Source organism: Mytilus galloprovincialis, chromosome 12, assembly GCF_965363235.1.
Source record: "Mytilus galloprovincialis chromosome 12, xbMytGall1.hap1.1, whole genome shotgun sequence".
Lineage (NCBI taxonomy): Eukaryota > Metazoa > Mollusca > Bivalvia > Mytilida > Mytilidae > Mytilus > Mytilus galloprovincialis.
Window position 1 is genome coordinate 74755966 of NC_134849.1, and position 18658 is coordinate 74774623.

At 35.8% G+C, this 18658-nt stretch overlaps 1 protein-coding gene across 3 annotated transcripts in view; it reads left to right on the forward strand.

Annotated features, from left to right (window-relative positions):
• Nucleotides 1-18658, forward strand: part of LOC143054825 (uncharacterized) — a 141071-nt gene that overhangs the window by 100826 nt on the left and 21587 nt on the right. For all 3 annotated transcript variants that reach the window (XM_076227874.1, XM_076227876.1, XM_076227875.1), the window contains 3 exons: nucleotides 11960-12499; nucleotides 15321-15427; nucleotides 16941-17394. In XM_076227874.1, the coding sequence (XP_076083989.1) occupies nucleotides 11960-12499; nucleotides 15321-15427; nucleotides 16941-17394 (1101 nt within the window). The remainder of the gene's footprint in view (nucleotides 1-11959; nucleotides 12500-15320; nucleotides 15428-16940; nucleotides 17395-18658) is intronic.

An 18658-nucleotide genomic window follows, 5' to 3' on the forward strand; every position in this document is an offset into this window, starting at 1 on the left:
GAACGAAAATGAATATGCATATACCGTTTTGTATTGATTGAATTAAACTCCTATAAAATTATCTCTAGTAAATGTTTTTGAACAAATTTAATTGATTATTGTTGAGATTTTTTTCATAAAATATTTATTGAACATTTTTACTGATATTGAACTGAAAATATTTCAGTTCTATTTACCGTTATTGTTTTTATAATCATTTCAATGCAACTAATGTGTGAGCAGAGTGTGTATATTATTTTGTAAAGGTCACTGTATATTTCTCGGCTTGAGGTCAATTCGTTTACCTTGTAGCTATTTAGCCGCAGGTGTGAGTTCAAGCGTACACAGGTATAAATGTTGTTATTTGGAAAGGATAAACAGAAAGGATTAGAAAGAGTATGCTGTCACGATGTTAATACACTAAGATTTAATACACGATGAGAATAAAGATACAATAATTAAATTGTGTAAATTAATTGAAAATAAAATTCAGATTCGTAATTCAGAAAGTGTATAAAAATAAAAGGAAACAATTTTGATTACTTTCTTAGCGGCAATTGACGTAAAGATTCAAATATGAAGCAAAAAATAGTAGTTTTAATCTTTTATAAAAACTAAATGCAATATTACCCAATTTGATATACCATTGTACATCTGTTTGATATCATTGACTTTACCGGAATTTCTTAACTTGTATTCAAATCTGGCTGTGTTTAAATGCTAATAAAACTATTGCAATTTTAAAGTTTTTAATTGACAAAAAAATACAACATACAACATGCATGATTTTTTTTTAGTTTCTTTTTAACATTTTATTCTTACATAATCAAATTCATTTGACAATCATTTACACGAACTTTTTGTGAAAAGAATATCAATTATCTAAGCTAAGGCATTATTTCTTTTGAGGATTTTTGAGGATTTTTTTTAAAATTCTATGATAATATTTGTGCAATGTTGAACATGATAGCCGTCATTAATCCAAATAAGTAATATAGTAGTTGTAATAAAAGTTATATTTTAGTCATGCATAACTGATATTGACGAATTTATAATAGTTCGTCCATACATCATTGTTCTTGAAACAATCATTATTAGTATACATGTAAGTTTCCTGACGTATAAGAGCCATTGAGGATGAGCTCCAGAGAAATCAGACTAGTGGCGTTTTGTTCGTTTGTTTGTTGGGAAAGGAGAGGAAATGCAACCGCTTGTACAGATAAACGACAGAATTACCATACAAGCATTTATAGTCAACACAATCAGAAAGAGTTCCCATCGTTAGACGGGGAATATGAAGGCTTCCAAGAATGAACAAGTGACATGTCTAACTCTGAACAGTTAGAAAACAGACTATCGACATCGACCGCTTGTTCTTAATATTTGAAACTGTATGCATATATATACGTATACGTTTATGATATATATAGTGATGAGTTCTTGCGTCTGACAAAAACTAAATTCCTTCATGGTTATATCTTGCCATACGTTTATATTGGTTTGTAAGGTGATTACTCACAATCGTTATTTGAAAATCCTGTTTGTGAGATGTAGATTCATTTCAATACAGAAATTTCGTCTATATATTTCACAAGTGTATAACACGGAGAAGCTCTGAAGGTCCATTACTCCCATTTTGTTTGGGTGTGAACCATCGATGTTTACAGCAATATCACAGAATAAGATGATGATGGTAGAAAGAACTATGGGCGTCATGTGGCAAATATTACATGCATATCGGACAATGAGTTGTCAATCTGTATGAAAAGATTTCCAATACAACCATATTATTGAGAAGGAATGTTTACATGCTATACTCTCGTACTAGTATTACAGGGTTCTTGTGGCGTTCACCTAATAGACACACATCTTTTTAACGATGTTTAAAAAAAAGACAGAACCAATTTAATGTCATTTTTCCCTATTTTTTCAATATAACTAAAAGTCTTTTATCCAATTATTTCTTAAGTCTTTTATCTGACAAGAATACCCCTATTTAGCGAACAAGTAATTTATTCTTTTTTCTGTTATTGAATACCAAGAAAGAAAAAAAATCCCGAAATTAATTTGAAACTTTGATACTCAAAAGTTTCCCAGCAAAATATTCACATTCCCTGGGGATAATTAGTAATCGTCCAGTGGCATATATAACAATTGTGATGACGAATTACTTCCTTTGTTCCAGAACAATCTTATTGAAATATAAATCTGTGATTTTACTAGGTCCACAGCAATCAATGAACCAAAGCAAAAGTTATACATCGACCTGTATTTAAATCAAATTGGTTCTCTTCTTCTTCTGGTATACAATAGTCTATCGACATTCGATGATTACATACTGTTGGCATACGTGGACTAGTCTATTTACAACACTTTTACCCCTATTTATTCAAAATATATGTTTTTTTCTTATGTTCAAGGTAGCAATACACAGTTAGGAGTTTAGTTTCGCATTTTGGCCCCGGTGGATTTTTCAAATAGGAAAGTTGTTGTGAAATAAAATTCATTTTTAGAAAGCTGAGTGCTAACTTAGCCTTCAAAGGTGGTTTATAAGAGCATCAAGATTATTTTTTACATGTTTTATGGGCTATTTTCTGTTTGACAATCCGTATTTTCATAGCTAGACCGGCTATCGGTCCAGAAATTAATATAATGTTTGCAAACACTTTTTTTCTACACGAACTTTTTGACGCAATTTTACAAAAAAATGAGACGAAAGACATATGATTTTCATTGGATTTGCTGAATGATGTATGTACACAGTTTCAGAAAAGGTATTACTTCAAGCGATTGAAATTCTACTTTTAGCCAAATTTGGGGGAAATATGTGACATCTTTTCCCCCCTTTTTGCAATATTTTATAACAAATAAATGCAGATTGTTGCCATGGATACACCCAAAAGAAATTATATTTTACCATTGTATATACTGGATATAAAATCTATGGAAGATTCTGATTACATACATATGCACATATATGACACAAACAGTAAGCTTGATATTGCAAGAAAGCAATGAAAAGGGGATGGTAAAATCTATAAGGGCAAATTTTAATATTTTTTCCTAACTGTTTATTGCTACCCAATGTATACATGTATATATTTTAAATTGCGCTATAGTTCCGTAACTTTCTATCCAGTCGTATAAACGAATCGTCGGCAAGTGCGTACATTTTTTTAAATCAATATTTCTGGTCTGTTCCAATCTGTCCTTCACTATTGACAATGACTATATATTACATTTTCCCAAATTCACCCTTGGAAAAAATATTTAAATAGATTTTAATTTCATCAAATCTTATTTTTTGGGTATTATTTATATGTTTATGAATTATATTCTTTACACCAGAAATGTTATTTATAAACAAGCGTATGAGTTTAGTAATGACAAGTAAGACAGAATTGTATATTATTCATCTGATAGTTCAAAATGGAAAGTTATAAGTTATAAGTTATCAGCCGTGTACACTGATCAATACCTGCAGAAGTGAAACTATGCATGAACTTGCAAGCCTGACAGGAAATCGCTTAAGTACCTGGACGTTTCACCTCACACCCCTCACAATACCTTTGGAAGTAATACCTGTAGCCATGCTGGTGATCAGATGAGGGAAGATCAAAATATATTTGTTTATTACTTTAAAGAATTATGAACAAATTAGATTTTCGAAAATAATTATCACGGAACACTTATTTATGATTTCAACTTTGACTTTTCACCTAATTCCAATATCAACAGTTTAAAAACAACAGACCATGGTAATTTAAAAAAAAGTAAGAATATTTTTCGTATCAAGTTAGTTAGTCGGATAAAACAACCGTACGATTGACAAGATATCGACACGCAATTACGACTACATCGGTTACTGTAGTTTTGTTTCTTTGTGGTTAATAGACATATCGTTTTTATTAATGGGGAAAGAAGACAAAATGGCGGATCGCAGAGAATTGATACTCTAAATTTAAAATTGATGGTGATCGCTTATCTAGCGGAATAAAACTTTAATATCTATGAATTTGAGCATTTTGATACAGAATGAACATAATATCAATTTTTGATTTTTTTGCGAAGTTTCCCTTTAAGGTGGGATTTGGTGATTAATAACAACTGTCAAAGATCGAGATATATTTTATCATTATCATGATTATAGTAATCATGTTTACATTAGGGATTATCATTCGAATAACTATAAAAACAAAAAACAAATTACCGAAATTAAAACTAAAAGACCACGGCACGCTGTCACTGTCAAAATCATATGGCGTATTGATAAAGTTGCAGGTAAAGTCTCGTTCTTACGACGTGATGTTGAGTATTATTACACTCGTTGGTGTAACGGTTTCCAGTCCCCTTAGTATAATAGTCTCAGATTTAGTGTCAGTCTTATTATGTGGGTCATGGTGTTACAGTTTCCAGTCCCCTTAGTATAATAGTCTCAGATTAAGTGTCAGTCTTATTATGTGGGTCATGGTGTAACAGTTTCCAGTCCCCTTAGTATAATAGTCCCAGATTTAGTGTCAGTCTTATTATGTGGGTCATGGTGTAACGGTTTCCAGTCCCCTTAGTATAATAGTGTCAGATTTAGTGTCAGTCTTATTATGTGGGTCATGGTGTAACGGTTTCCAGTCCCCTTAGTATAATAGTCCCAGATTTGGTGTCAGTCTTATTATGTGGGTCATGGTGTAACAGTTTCCAGTCTCCTTAGTATAATAGTCTCAGATTTAGTGTCAGTCTTATTATGTGGGTCATGGTGTAACAGTTTCCAGTCCCCTTAGTATAATAGTCCCAGATTTAGTGTCAGTCTTATTATGTGGGTCATGGTGTAACGGTTTCCAGTCCCCTTAGTATAATAGTGTCAGATTTAGTGTCAGTCTTATTATGTGGGTCATGGTGTAACGGTTTCCAGTCCCCTTAGTATAATAGTCCCAGATTTGGTGTCAGTCTTATTATGTGGGTCATGGTGTAACAGTTTCCAGTCCCCTTAGTATAATAGTCTCAGATTTAGTGTCAGTCTTATTATGTGGGTCATGGTGTAACGGTTTCCAGTCCCCTAAGTATAATAATGTCAGATTTAGTGTTAGTCTTATCATGTGGGTCATGGTGTAACGGTTTCCAGTCCCCTTAGTATAATAGTCTCAGATTTAGTGTCAGTCTTATTATGTGGGTCATGGTGTAACGGTTTCCAGTCCCCTTAGTATAATAGTCTCAGATTAAGTGTCAGTCTTATTATGTGGGTCATGGTGTAACGGTTTCCAGTCCCCTTAGTATAATAGTCTCAGATTTAGTGTCAGTCTTATTATGTGGGTCATGGTGTAACGGTTTCCAGTCCCCTTAGTATAATAGTCTCAGATTAAGTGTCAGTCTTATTATGTGGGTCATGGTGTAACGGTTTCCAGTCCCCTTAGTATAATAGTCTCAGATTTAGTGTCAGTCTTATTATGTGGGTCATGGTGTAACGGTTTCCAGTCCCCTTAGTATAATAGTCCCAGATTTAGTGTCAGTCTTATCATGTGGGTCATGGTGTAACGGTTTCCAGTCCCCTTAGTATAATAGTGTCAGTCTTATTATGTGGGTCATGGTGTAACGGTTTCCAGTCCCCTTAGTATAATAGTGTCAGATTTAGTGTCAGTCTTATCATGTGGGTCATGGTGTAACGGTTTCCAGTCCCCTTAGTATAATAGTCCCAGATTTGGTGTCAGTCTTATTATGTGGGTCATGGTGTAACAGTTTCCAGTCCCCTTAGTATAATAGTCTCAGATTTAATGTCAGTCTTATTATGTGGGTCATGGTGTAACAGTTTCCAGTCCCCTTAGTATAATAGTCCCAGATTTAGTGTCAGTCTTATTATGTGGGTCATGGTGTAACGGTTTCCAGTCCCCTTAGTATAATAGTGTCAGATTTAGTGTCAGTCTTATTATGTGGGTCATGGTGTAACGGTTTCCAGTCCCCTTAGTATAATAGTGTCGGATTTAGTGTCAGTCTTATCAATTGGGTCATGGTGTAATGGTTTCCAGTCCCCTTAGTATAATAGTCCCAGATTTGGTGTCAGTCTTATTATGTGGGTCATGGTGTAACGGTTTCCAGTCCCCTTAGTATAATAGTGTCAGATTTAGTGTCAGTCTTATTATGTGGGTCATGGTGTAACGGTTTCCAGTCCCCTTAGTATAATAGTGTCAGATTTAGTGTCAGTCTTATTATGTGGGTCATGGTGTAACGGTTTCCAGTCCCCTTAGTATAATAGTGTCAGATTTAGTGTCAGTCTTATCATGTGGGTCATGGTGTAACGGTTTCCAGTCCCCTTAGTATAATAGTCTCAGATTTAATGTCAGTCTTATTATGTGGGTCATGGTGTAACAGTTTCCAGTCCCCTTAGTATAATAGTCCCAGATTTAGTGTCAGTCTTATTATGTGGGTCATGTTGTAACGGTTTCCAGTCCCCTTAGTATAATAGTGTCAGATTTAGTGTCAGTCTTATTATGTGGGTCATGGTGTAACGGTTTCCAGTCCCCTTAGTATAATAGTGTCGGATTTAGTGTCAGTCTTATCAATTGGGTCATGGTGTAATGGTTTCCAGTCCCCTTAGTATAATAGTCCCAGATTTGGTGTCAGTCTTATTATGTGGGTCATGGTGTAACAGTTTCCAGTTCCCTTAGTATAATAGTCTCAGATTTAATGTCAGTCTTATTATGTGGGTCATGGTGTAACAGTTTCCAGCCCCCTTAGTATAATAGTGTCAGATTTAGTGTCAGTCTTATCATGTGGGTCATGGTGTAACGGTTTCCAGTCCTCTTAATATAATAGTCCCAGATTTGGTGTCAGTCTTATTATGTGGGTCATGGTGTAACAGTTTCCAGTCTCCTTAGTATAATAGTCTCAGATTTAGTGTCAGTCTTATGTGGGTCATGGTGTAACTGTTTCCAGTCCCCTTAGTAAAATAGTCCCAGATTTTGTGTCAGTCTCATTATGTGGGTCATGGTGTAACGGTTTCCAGTCCCCTTAGTATGATAGTCTCAGATTTAGTGTCAGTCTTATTATGTGGGTCATGGTGTAACGGTTTCCAGTCCCCTTAGTATGATAGTGTCAGATTTAGTGTCAGTCTTATTATGTGGGTCATGGTGTAACGGTTTCCAGTCCCCTTAGTATGATAGTCTCAGATTTAGTGTCAGTCTTATTATGTGGGTCATGGTGTAACGGTTTCCAGTCCCTTTAGTATAATAGTCTCAGATTTAGTGTCAGTCTTATTATGTGGGTCATGGTGTAACGGTTTCCAGTCCCCTTAGTATGATAGTGTCAGATTTAGTGTCAGTCTTATTATGTGGGTCATGGTGTAACGGTTTCCAGTCCCCTTAGTATGATAGTCTCAGATTTAGTGTCAGTCTTATTATGTGGGTCATGGTGTAACGGTTTCCAGTCCCCTTAGTATGATAGTGTCAGATTTAGTGTCAGTCTTATTATGTGGGTCATGGTGTAACGGTTTCCAGTCCCCTTAGTATGATAGTCTCAGATTTAGTGTCAGTCTTATTATGTGGGTCATGGTGTAACGGTTTCCAGTCCCTTTAGTATAATAGTCTCAGATTTAGTGTCAGTCTTATTATGTGGGTCATGGTGTAACGGTTTCCAGTCCCTTTAGTATAATAGTCTCAGATTTAGTGTCAGTCTTATGTGGGTCATGGTGTAACTGTTTCCAGTCCCCTTAGTAAAATAGTCCCAGATTTTGTGTCAGTCTCATTATGTGGGTCATGGTGTAACGGTTTCCAGTCCCCTTAGTATGATAGTCTCAGATTTAGTGTCAGTCTTATTATGTGGGTCATGGTGTAACGGTTTCCAGTCCCCTTAGTATGATAGTGTCAGATTTAGTGTCAGTCTTATTATGTGGGTCATGGTGTAATGGTTTCCAGTCCCCTTAGTATGATAGTCTCAGATTTAGTGTCAGTCTTATTATGTGGGTCATGGTGTAACGGTTTCCAGTCCCTTTAGTATAATAGTCTCAGATTTAGTGTCAGTCTTATTATGTGGGTCATGGTGTAACGGTTTCCAGTCCCCTTAGTATGATAGTGTCAGATTTAGTGTCAGTCTTATTATGTGGGTCATGGTGTAACGGTTTCCAGTCCCCTTAGTATGATAGTCTCAGATTTAGTGTCAGTCTTATTATGTGGGTCATGGTGTAACGGTTTCCAGTCCCCTTAGTATGATAGTCTCAGATTTAGTGTCAGTCTTATTATGTGGGTCATGGTGTAACGGTTTCCAGTCCCCTTAGTATGATAGTCTCAGATTTAGTGTCAGTCTTATTATGTGGGTCATGGTGTAACGGTTTCCAGTCCCTTTAGTATAATAGTCTCAGATTTAGTGTCAGTCTTATTATGTGGGTCATGGTGTAACGGTTTCCAGTCCCCTTAGTATGATAGTCTCAGATTTAGTGTCAGTCTTATTATGTGGGTCATGGTGTAACGGTTTCCAGTCCCCTTAGTATGATAGTCTCAGATTTAGTGTCAGTCTTATTATGTGGGTCATGGTGTAACGGTTTCCAGTCCCTTTAGTATAATAGTCTCAGATTTAGTGTCAGTCTTATTATGTGGGTCATGGTGTAACGGTTTCCAGTCCCCTTAGTATGATAGTCTCAGATTTAGTGTCAGTCTTATTATGTGGGTCATGGTGTAACGGTTTCCAGTCCCCTTAGTATGATAGTCTCAGATTTAGTGTCAGTCTTATTATGTGGGTCATGGTGTAACAGTTTCCAGTCCCCTTAGTATGATAGTGTCAGATTTAGTGTCAGTCTTATTATGTGGGTCATGGTGTAACGGTTTCCAGTCCCCTTAGTATGATAGTCTCAGATTTAGTGTCAGTCTTATTATGTGGGTCATGGTGTAACGGTTTCCAGTCCCTTTAGTATGATAGTCTCAGATTTAGTGTCAGTCTTATTATGTGGGTCATGGTGTAACAGTTTCCAGTCCCCTTAGTATGATAGTCTCAGATTTAGTGTCAGTCTTATTATGTGGGTCATGGTGTAACAGTTTCCAGTCCCTTTAGTATGATAGTCTCAGATTTAGTGTCAGTCTTATTATGTGGGTCATGGTGTAACAGTTTCCAGTCCCCTTAGTATGATAGTCTCAGATTTAGTGTCAGTCTTATTATGTGGGTCATGGTGTAACGGTTTCCAGTCCCCTTAGTATGATAGTCTCAGATTTAGTGTCAGTCTTATTATGTGGGTCATGGTGTAACGGTTTCCAGTCCCCTTAGTATGATAGTCTCAGATTTAGTGTCAGTCTTATTATGTGGGTCATGGTGTAACGGTTTCCAGTCCCCTTAGTATGATAGTCTCAGATTTAGTGTCAGTCTTATTATGTGGGTCATGGTGTAACGGTTTCCAGTCCCCTTAGTATGATAGTCTCAGATTTAGTGTCAGTCTTATTATGTGGGTCATGGTGTAACGGTTTCCAGTCCCCTTAGTATGATAGTCTCAGATTTAGTGTCAGTCTTATTATGTGGGTCATGGTGTAACGGTTTCCAGTCCCCTTAGTATGATAGTCTCAGATTTAGTGTCAGTCTTATTATGTGGGTCATGGTGTAACGGTTTCCAGTCCCTTTAGTATGATAGTCTCAGATTTAGTGTCAGTCTTATTATGTGGGTCATGGTGTAACGGTTTCCAGTCCCCTTAGTATGATAGTCTCAGATTTAGTGTCAGTCTTATTATGTGGGTCATGGTGTAACGGTTTCCAGTCCCCTTAGTATGATAGTCTCAGATTTAGTGTCAGTCTTATTATGTGGGTCATGGTGTAACGGTTTCCAGTCCCCTTAGTATGATAGTCTCAGATTTAGTGTCAGTCTTATTATGTGGGTCATGGTGTAACGGTTTCCAGTCCCTTTAGTATAATAGTCTCAGATTTAGTGTCAGTCTTATTATGTGGGTCATGGTGTAACGGTTTCCAGTCCCCTTAGTATGATAGTCTCAGATTTAGTGTCAGTCTTATTATGTGGGTCATGGTGTAACGGTTTCCAGTCCCCTTAGTATGATAGTCTCAGATTTAGTGTCAGTCTTATTATGTGGGTCATGGTGTAACGGTTTCCAGTCCCTTTAGTATAATAGTCTCAGATTTAGTGTCAGTCTTATTATGTGGGTCATGGTGTAACGGTTTCCAGTCCCCTTAGTATGATAGTCTCAGATTTAGTGTCAGTCTTATTATGTGGGTCATGGTGTAACGGTTTCCAGTCCCCTTAGTATGATAGTCTCAGATTTAGTGTCAGTCTTATTATGTGGGTCATGGTGTAACAGTTTCCAGTCCCCTTAGTATGATAGTGTCAGATTTAGTGTCAGTCTTATTATGTGGGTCATGGTGTAACGGTTTCCAGTCCCCTTAGTATGATAGTCTCAGATTTAGTGTCAGTCTTATTATGTGGGTCATGGTGTAACGGTTTCCAGTCCCTTTAGTATGATAGTCTCAGATTTAGTGTCAGTCTTATTATGTGGGTCATGGTGTAACAGTTTCCAGTCCCCTTAGTATGATAGTCTCAGATTTAGTGTCAGTCTTATTATGTGGGTCATGGTGTAACAGTTTCCAGTCCCTTTAGTATGATAGTCTCAGATTTAGTGTCAGTCTTATTATGTGGGTCATGGTGTAACAGTTTCCAGTCCCCTTAGTATGATAGTCTCAGATTTAGTGTCAGTCTTATTATGTGGGTCATGGTGTAACGGTTTCCAGTCCCCTTAGTATGATAGTCTCAGATTTAGTGTCAGTCTTATTATGTGGGTCATGGTGTAACGGTTTCCAGTCCCCTTAGTATGATAGTCTCAGATTTAGTGTCAGTCTTATTATGTGGGTCATGGTGTAACGGTTTCCAGTCCCCTTAGTATGATAGTCTCAGATTTAGTGTCAGTCTTATTATGTGGGTCATGGTGTAACGGTTTCCAGTCCCCTTAGTATGATAGTCTCAGATTTAGTGTCAGTCTTATTATGTGGGTCATGGTGTAACGGTTTCCAGTCCCCTTAGTATGATAGTCTCAGATTTAGTGTCAGTCTTATTATGTGGGTCATGGTGTAACGGTTTCCAGTCCCCTTAGTATGATAGTCTCAGATTTAGTGTCAGTCTTATTATGTGGGTCATGGTGTAACGGTTTCCAGTCCCCTTAGTATGATAGTCTCAGATTTAGTGTCAGTCTTATTATGTGGGTCATGGTGTAACGGTTTCCAGTCCCCTTAGTATGATAGTCTCAGATTTAGTGTCAGTCTTATTATGTGGGTCATGGTGTAACGGTTTCCAGTCCCCTTAGTATGATAGTCTCAGATTTAGTGTCAGTCTTATTATGTGGGTCATGGTGTAACGGTTTCCAGTCCCCTTAGTATGATAGTCTCAGATTTAGTGTCAGTCTTATTATGTGGGTCATGGTGTAACGGTTTCCAGTCCCCTTAGTATGATAGTCTCAGATTTAGTGTCAGTCTTATTATGTGGGTCATGGTGTAACGGTTTCCAGTCCCCTTAGTATGATAGTCTCAGATTTAGTGTCAGTCTTATTATGTGGGTCATGGTGTAACGGTTTCCAGTCCCCTTAGTATGATAGTCTCAGATTTAGTGTCAGTCTTATTATGTGGGTCATGGTGTAACGGTTTCCAGTCCCCTTAGTATGATAGTCTCAGATTTAGTGTCAGTCTTATTATGTGGGTCATGGTGTAACGGTTTCCAGTCCCCTTAGTATAATAGTCTCAGATGACTATAACGTAGACTAAGTCATCCCTGTATTGATTCTACGTGTTATTAAAGTTAAATCTGAATTGTATACCGTTTTAATATATCAATAAGGCAAAATAAGACAACTATCCACCAAATTTACAATAAAGTGGATGTCGGTATTAATTTAGCTATTCACACCAAAGTTTATCTATTTGCATATATACATATAGAATATACATATAGAATATACATATAGAATATACATATAACATTGTATAATAGATAACATCAGTTATTTGTTGTTTATTTATACAGCAACTTATAATGCCTTGGATGTTGTTTATAATAAAGTATTAATGACCTCTGAAGAAGAAGATGAAAATAAACAAACAAAAACACAAAAAAAACCTGAATTGGATGCAAAACCTGTTGATAGTCCAAATAAAGAAGATACTCAGTCTCAGAAGTCTGAAGCCACCAGGTCAACAGATTTCCCTGTGAACCTCTCAGATGAACCCACTACACAGCCACAAGCATCCCAATCTTTGTCACTACAGATGTCCTCCAGTGAGTCTAAAAGACAGCAAATGAAGAAGAAAATGACGACCAAAATGACCAAAAAGGAAATAAGAAAGAGAATGGAGAAAGTCCTCAAAAGTGGGAAATATAAAATGAAAGTTGGCCGACTCATCTTCTGGGACTTTGGTGGACAGTATGTCTATTATACAACACACCAGACATTCATGACTTTCAGAGCGTTGTTTCTAGTAGTTTTTGATGGAAGTAAAGAATTGAATGAAGAAGTCCCTGATGTTCTGTGTTTTCCAGGGCAGCACATGACACCAACCCCAGCAGGTAATTTATGTTAATTAAAATTATGAAATCTCTATTTTTATACTTGTCTTGTTTGTCAACATATATACTTAAACTCATCATAGAAACCAGGATGATTTTTTATATTTGCGCCAGACGCGCGTTTCGTCTACTTAAGACTCATTAAATTGCTTTAAAATATCATATTACATTCTGGGGCAGACTATTTTTTTCATGTTTTCACTTTTTATGGTGATTGTAAGCAGTTGAAAAAATATGCATCCACATGCACAACTCATCTTTGTTTATTGAGATTTGACATATCCATGTAAAATAAGGACAAGCTTATCATCCACGTAGGAGAACACTAGTCCAGTTGTTGATGGTGTTCGTGTGACGTGTTTGTTTTTTTGTGATTTTACTTTTGACTGCTGTTTGTCTTTTTCATTTTATTTTGGAACGTGATATTTGTATTCTCTTATTGAACTTCTATTTTTTGATTGCCACCTTTTTAGCTCACGGAGCTTTTCTCATCACTTGGCGTCCGTCGTCTGTCGTCCGGCATCCGTCGCTAACTTTTACAAAAATCTTCTCCTCTGAAACTACTGGGCCAAATTAAACCAAACTTGGCCACAATCATCATTGATGTATCTAGTTTAAAATTTGTGTTTTTTGACCCGGCCAACCAACCAAGATGGCCGCCATGGCTAAAAATAGAACACAGGGGTAAAATGCAGTTTTTGGCTTATAACTCAAAAACCAAAGCATTTAGAGCAAATCTGACTGGGTTAAATTGTTTATCAGGTCAAGATCTATCTGCCCTGAAATTTTCAGATGAATCCGACAACCTGTTGTTGGGTTGCTGCCCCTAAATTGGTAATTTTAAGGACATTTTACTGTTTTTGGTTATTATCTTGAATATTATTATAGATGGAGATAAACTATAAACAGCAAAGTAAGATTTACAAATAATTCAACATGACCAAAATGGTCAGTTGACCCCTTTAGGAGTTATTAACCTTTATAGTCAATTTTTAACCATTTTTCGTAAATCTTAGTTAACTTTTACAAAAATCTTCTCCTCTGAAACTACTGGGCCAAATTTTACAAAATATAGCCAGAATCATTATTAGGCTATCTAGTTTAAAAATTGTGTTTTGTGACCAGGCAAACCAACTAAGATGGCCACTACGGCTAAAAATAGAACATAGGGGTAAAATGCAGTTTTTGGCTTATAACTCAAAAACCAAAGCATTTAGAGCAAATCTGACTGGGGTTAAATTGTTTATCAGGTCAAGATATATCTGCCCTGAAATTTTCAGATGAATCAGACAACCCATTGTTGGGTTGCTGCCCCTAAATTGGTAATTTTAAGGAAATTTTACTGTTTTTGGTTATTATCTTGAATATTATTAAAGATGGAGATAAACTGTTAACAGCAATAATGAACAGCAATTTAAGACTAAAAAATAAGTCAAAATGACCAAAATGGTCAATTGACCCCCTAAGAAGTTATTGTCCTATATAATCAATTTTTAACAATTTTCATAAAATTTGTAAATTTTTACTAACATTTTCAACTGAAACTACACGGACAAGTTCATTATAGATAGAGATAATTGTAAGCAGCAAGAATGTTCAGTAAAGTAAGATGTACAAACACATCACAATCACCTAAACACAATTTTGTCATGAACTGTCTGCTTCCTTTGTTTAATTCACATATACCAAGGTGAGCAAACACAGGCTCTTTTAGAGCCTCTAGTTTTCAAAACTGAGCACATGTTATAAATAATTAAAAGTAACGTTATTATATAACAGGTATACAACTTAGGCCATGGTTTTTTTATTTTGTTGGTTTACGGATTTTCCCCATGAAAAAGTCGGGTTGGTCGGTCGGGAAAAAAAAGAAAAAAAAATTTCTTTCAAAAACGAAAAATATGCAAAATAAATATATATTTCACCTTGCTAACATTATGTTTATTATGCTATTTTGTCATCATTTCTTAAATTTTAGTTCGATGAAATATTATTGTTCAGCAAAGCCTGTCATAAACATCGCATGACATTGTCTAATAATTTCCCAGAAAAAAAGGGGGTGCATGGACAAAGACGAAATTAAATCGTCATTTCACAATTAAGAAAAACAGATTCGCGTAGCCCTTAGTTAATTCCAGAAAACTTGTTGAATAATTATCTTCAAGCAAGAAAACTGATAAAGAAAAAAAATGTAAAGACGTCGTACGAACACGTGTTAAAAACGTAATAGACTCGTCCACTTGAAAATCGAGAATGTACAGTTAATCTGTTGTCATGCATTCCCGTTTTTTATCCAAATGACAATATTTTTTTTATTATCTATGAAACAAGAAAATTCCAAATGATTTGTTTATATTCAGTACTTTAACTTGATGTCTTCCACCTGTCCACATTTGGACAAGTCTATTTATATGAGATGATGCATCTAACGGACTGATGACAAATAAGGGAAACAAACTTATTGTGTAATTGGTTTTAAACACAGGTTTCGTTCCCAAAAATTATTTGCGCAAACGACATTTCAAGGTCAGTTATAATTGTTTTGTCTATTTTTAGAAACATAAACTGGAAGTTTTATTTTTTCACAACAGAAAGTGTTATCAATTTTTATAGTGATTAATGCATTTCATTTCATAAAAAAAGAATATTTTAATTATTTTTCAGGGATAATGCATTTGTTAGGGTCGGCGGGAATAGAAAAGCATGAAAAGTCAATTTTATTTTTATTCTGGACATCTGCAAAGTCGGTACAGCGATTAACCAACAAATTAAAAAATCCTGGCCTTATATCACATATTGTAATTTAGTTTTATTCTACTTTCAGTCTTCTTACTGCACTGGGTAAACTCAATCCTGACCTATTGTAAAGTGGTGTATGTTGGCATCCCTAAGATCTTGTTTGTTGCCACACATAAGGACAAGATACCAGTGGTAAGTGTCAAATATATACATAGGTCTTTTATAAAGGACAATCCATAGACCTTGTTTGTTACTATCCATTTAGACAAGGCACCAGTGGTAAGTGAAACATATATAAATAGGACTTGTATACATGCATTCCATAGATCATTTGTGTTGCCACCCGTAATTAAAAGACACCAGTGACAAGTGAAAAAAGATATAAATAGAACTTGTATACAGGCATTCCCCAGATCTTTTTCGTTGCCACCCGTAATTACAAGACGCCAGTGGCAAGTGGAAAAAGATATAAATAGGTCTTGTATACAGGCATTCCTAAGATTTTGTGTGTTACCACCCATTGAAACAAGGTACCAGTGAATAGTGAAAAAGATATAAATAGGTCTTGTATATATACATTCCTAAGATCTTGTGTGTTACCACCCATTAGACAAGGGGCCATTCCAGTTAATTTCTGACAGGTGGGGACGGATGGGGAGATTTTTGTTCATACCTATCAGAAAAAAACATCATGAAAAACTACCTATCAGATCTATAAATTAAGACCTATCAGATGTAGAGTTTCTGTTTATATTGGGTGGATGGGCTTTCATGGGAAAAATTGACCTATCAGAATTTTTACTGCAAGGAATGTACCCATCAGAATTTTAAATCCAATACCAGGTAATGCATAATACGAAACTGTCTACATTCCAAAGCACCCCTAAGATATGAAATAGGTATTTTTTGTAACCCTTAAGATGTAATTATATTTAATTATTTACTGTTGCAAGACCCCTCAGAAATTGTTAGGTAAAAGTGTACCTGTCAGATGAAAAAAAACCCAAAATTTCACCCCTAAGATGTATAAATTTTACACCCCCCAGAAAGGACCATCCATCCCCCATTATCAGATATTAACTGGAATGGCCCAAGGTACCAGTGGTAAGTGAAAAAAACATATAAATAGGTCTTTTATACAAAGCATTCCTTAAGAGATCTAGATAATTATCAATGGTATATAACGTAATAGGTCAAAAGGGGTAGTAGACTTCTTTACATTTGTCCATAATTCCATTTTTCCATGATATTTCGATTTGGTATTAAACTTAATGTAAGTGATCTCCTTTGAATTTTAACCAGTGGCGGATTCAGAACTTTGTATATGGGCCCCACCGTCTACCATAAGAAGGGGCTGCTACAGTCATGCTTTGGTTACCAAATACAAAGTAGTCTGTGTTCATTAGAACAATGGTAACATATAGGTCATGCTAAAAATAGCAGCTTAGTATTTATGTATGTAGTCATTGTAAGTTGTATATGCCGTCTCAAAATGTACTTACTGCATTTGGATACGAAATCTGTTGTGCCATTCCATGCAAAGATTATGTCGTAATTTTTAAGTCCAGTTTATTTATGTCTGTAGTCTTTGTAAGTTGTATATGATGTCTTAGAATGTACTTACTGCATTGGGATAACGATTATGGTGTGCCATTCCATGCAATGATGATTTCTTCATTGTAACTCTAATTTATTTTGTTGACAGGAGGATGTAGAAACCAGACGTGCACTATTGTACAGCGAAGTAGAGGAATTATTTAGGGACCATGAAGGAAGAAATCATCTTGTCCTTGACAAACAAATATTTGTCAATGCAACTGATAAAGCTGATGAAGAAATTGAATCCCTGAAGAAAGCCATCACAGAGCTCACTTTCGACCATCCATGTTGGGGGGAGAGGATGCCAAACGCTTGGGTCCCCCTTGAACTGGAGATAGCTGAGTTGGTTGCTGCAGGAAAACAAATTCTGTCATTGGAAGAAGTTGAAGAATTAAATACAATCAGCAAGGTGTCCGTTCTGGATGTAAAACAACTTCAGGAGTTCCTCCATTTCCAGCACTCGCTGGGGAAGATCGTGTACATTGATACCCAGCAGCTCAGAGATTATGTCATAATCAACCCACTACTTATGGTGGAGGTCATGAGATCATTTGTGACAGGTATGTGTTTCAATAGTTGTTATGGATGTTATGAGGTCAGTGATATTGTTTGCCTTAAATTAGTGGAGAATAAAGGCTTTTTTTCCCCTGGAGAAGAATCCCAATTTGAAAAAAAAATGGCTTAAAATTATTTCCAAAAAAACATTTTTTCCCCAAACAGTGCTGTCTCAGTAGAAATTGTGCATGATTTCAAACTGAAAAACACTCATTTAAACATTTTTCATGCCTAAAATGACTATATTTGCAGATTTGAGGGTCTATTTATGTATCATCACTGACAAAATTAGGTCTTATTTTAAAGCAGGGTTTGACTCTTGAAAATTGCTCTGTAAATTGAAGTTTCAGTCAAATTCCTGGTTAATTTTAAATTTCCCAATTTGATGAAAATGACGCATATTCTCCCAATAAAAAAGGGTAGAGGTAGTTTTGTAAAAAGCCAACAATATCACTGGAGGTGCTTTGTACCAGATATGTGTTTCAATAGTTATTATACGACCGCAAAATTTGAAAAAATTTTCGTCGTATATTGCTATCGCGTTGGCGTCGTCGTCGTCGTCATCCGAATACTTTTAGTTTTCGCACTCTAACTTTAGTAAAAGTGAATAGAAATCTTTGAAATTTAAACACAAGGTTTATGACCACAAAATAAAGGTTGGTATTGATTTTGGGAGTTTTGGTCCCAACATTTTAGGAATTAGGGGCCAAAAAGGGCCCAAATAAGCATTTTCTTGGTTTTCGCACTATAACTTTAGTTTAAGTTATTAGAAATCTATGAAATTTTGACACAAGGTTTATGACCACAAAAGAAAGGTTGGGATTGATTTTGGGAGTTTTGGTTACATCAGTTCAGGAATTAGGGGCCAAAAAAGGGCCCAAATAAGCATTATTCTTGGTTTTTGCACAATAACTTTAGTTTAAGTAAATAGAAATCAATGAAATTTAAACACAATGTTTATGACCACAAAATGAAGGTTGGTATTGATTTTAGGAGTTTAGGTCCCAACAGTTTAGGAATTAGGGGCCAAAAAGGGACCCAAAAAATCATTTTTCTTGGTTTTCGCACCATTACGTTAGTATAAGTAAATAGAAATCTATGAAATTTAAACACAAGGTTTATGACCATACAAGGAAGGATGGTATTGATTTTGGGAGTTTTGACAACAGAATAAGGGGCCCAAAGGGTCCAAACTTATTATACGACCGCAAAATTTGAAAAAAATTTCATCGTATATTGCTATCACGTTGGCGTCGTCGCCTGCGTCGT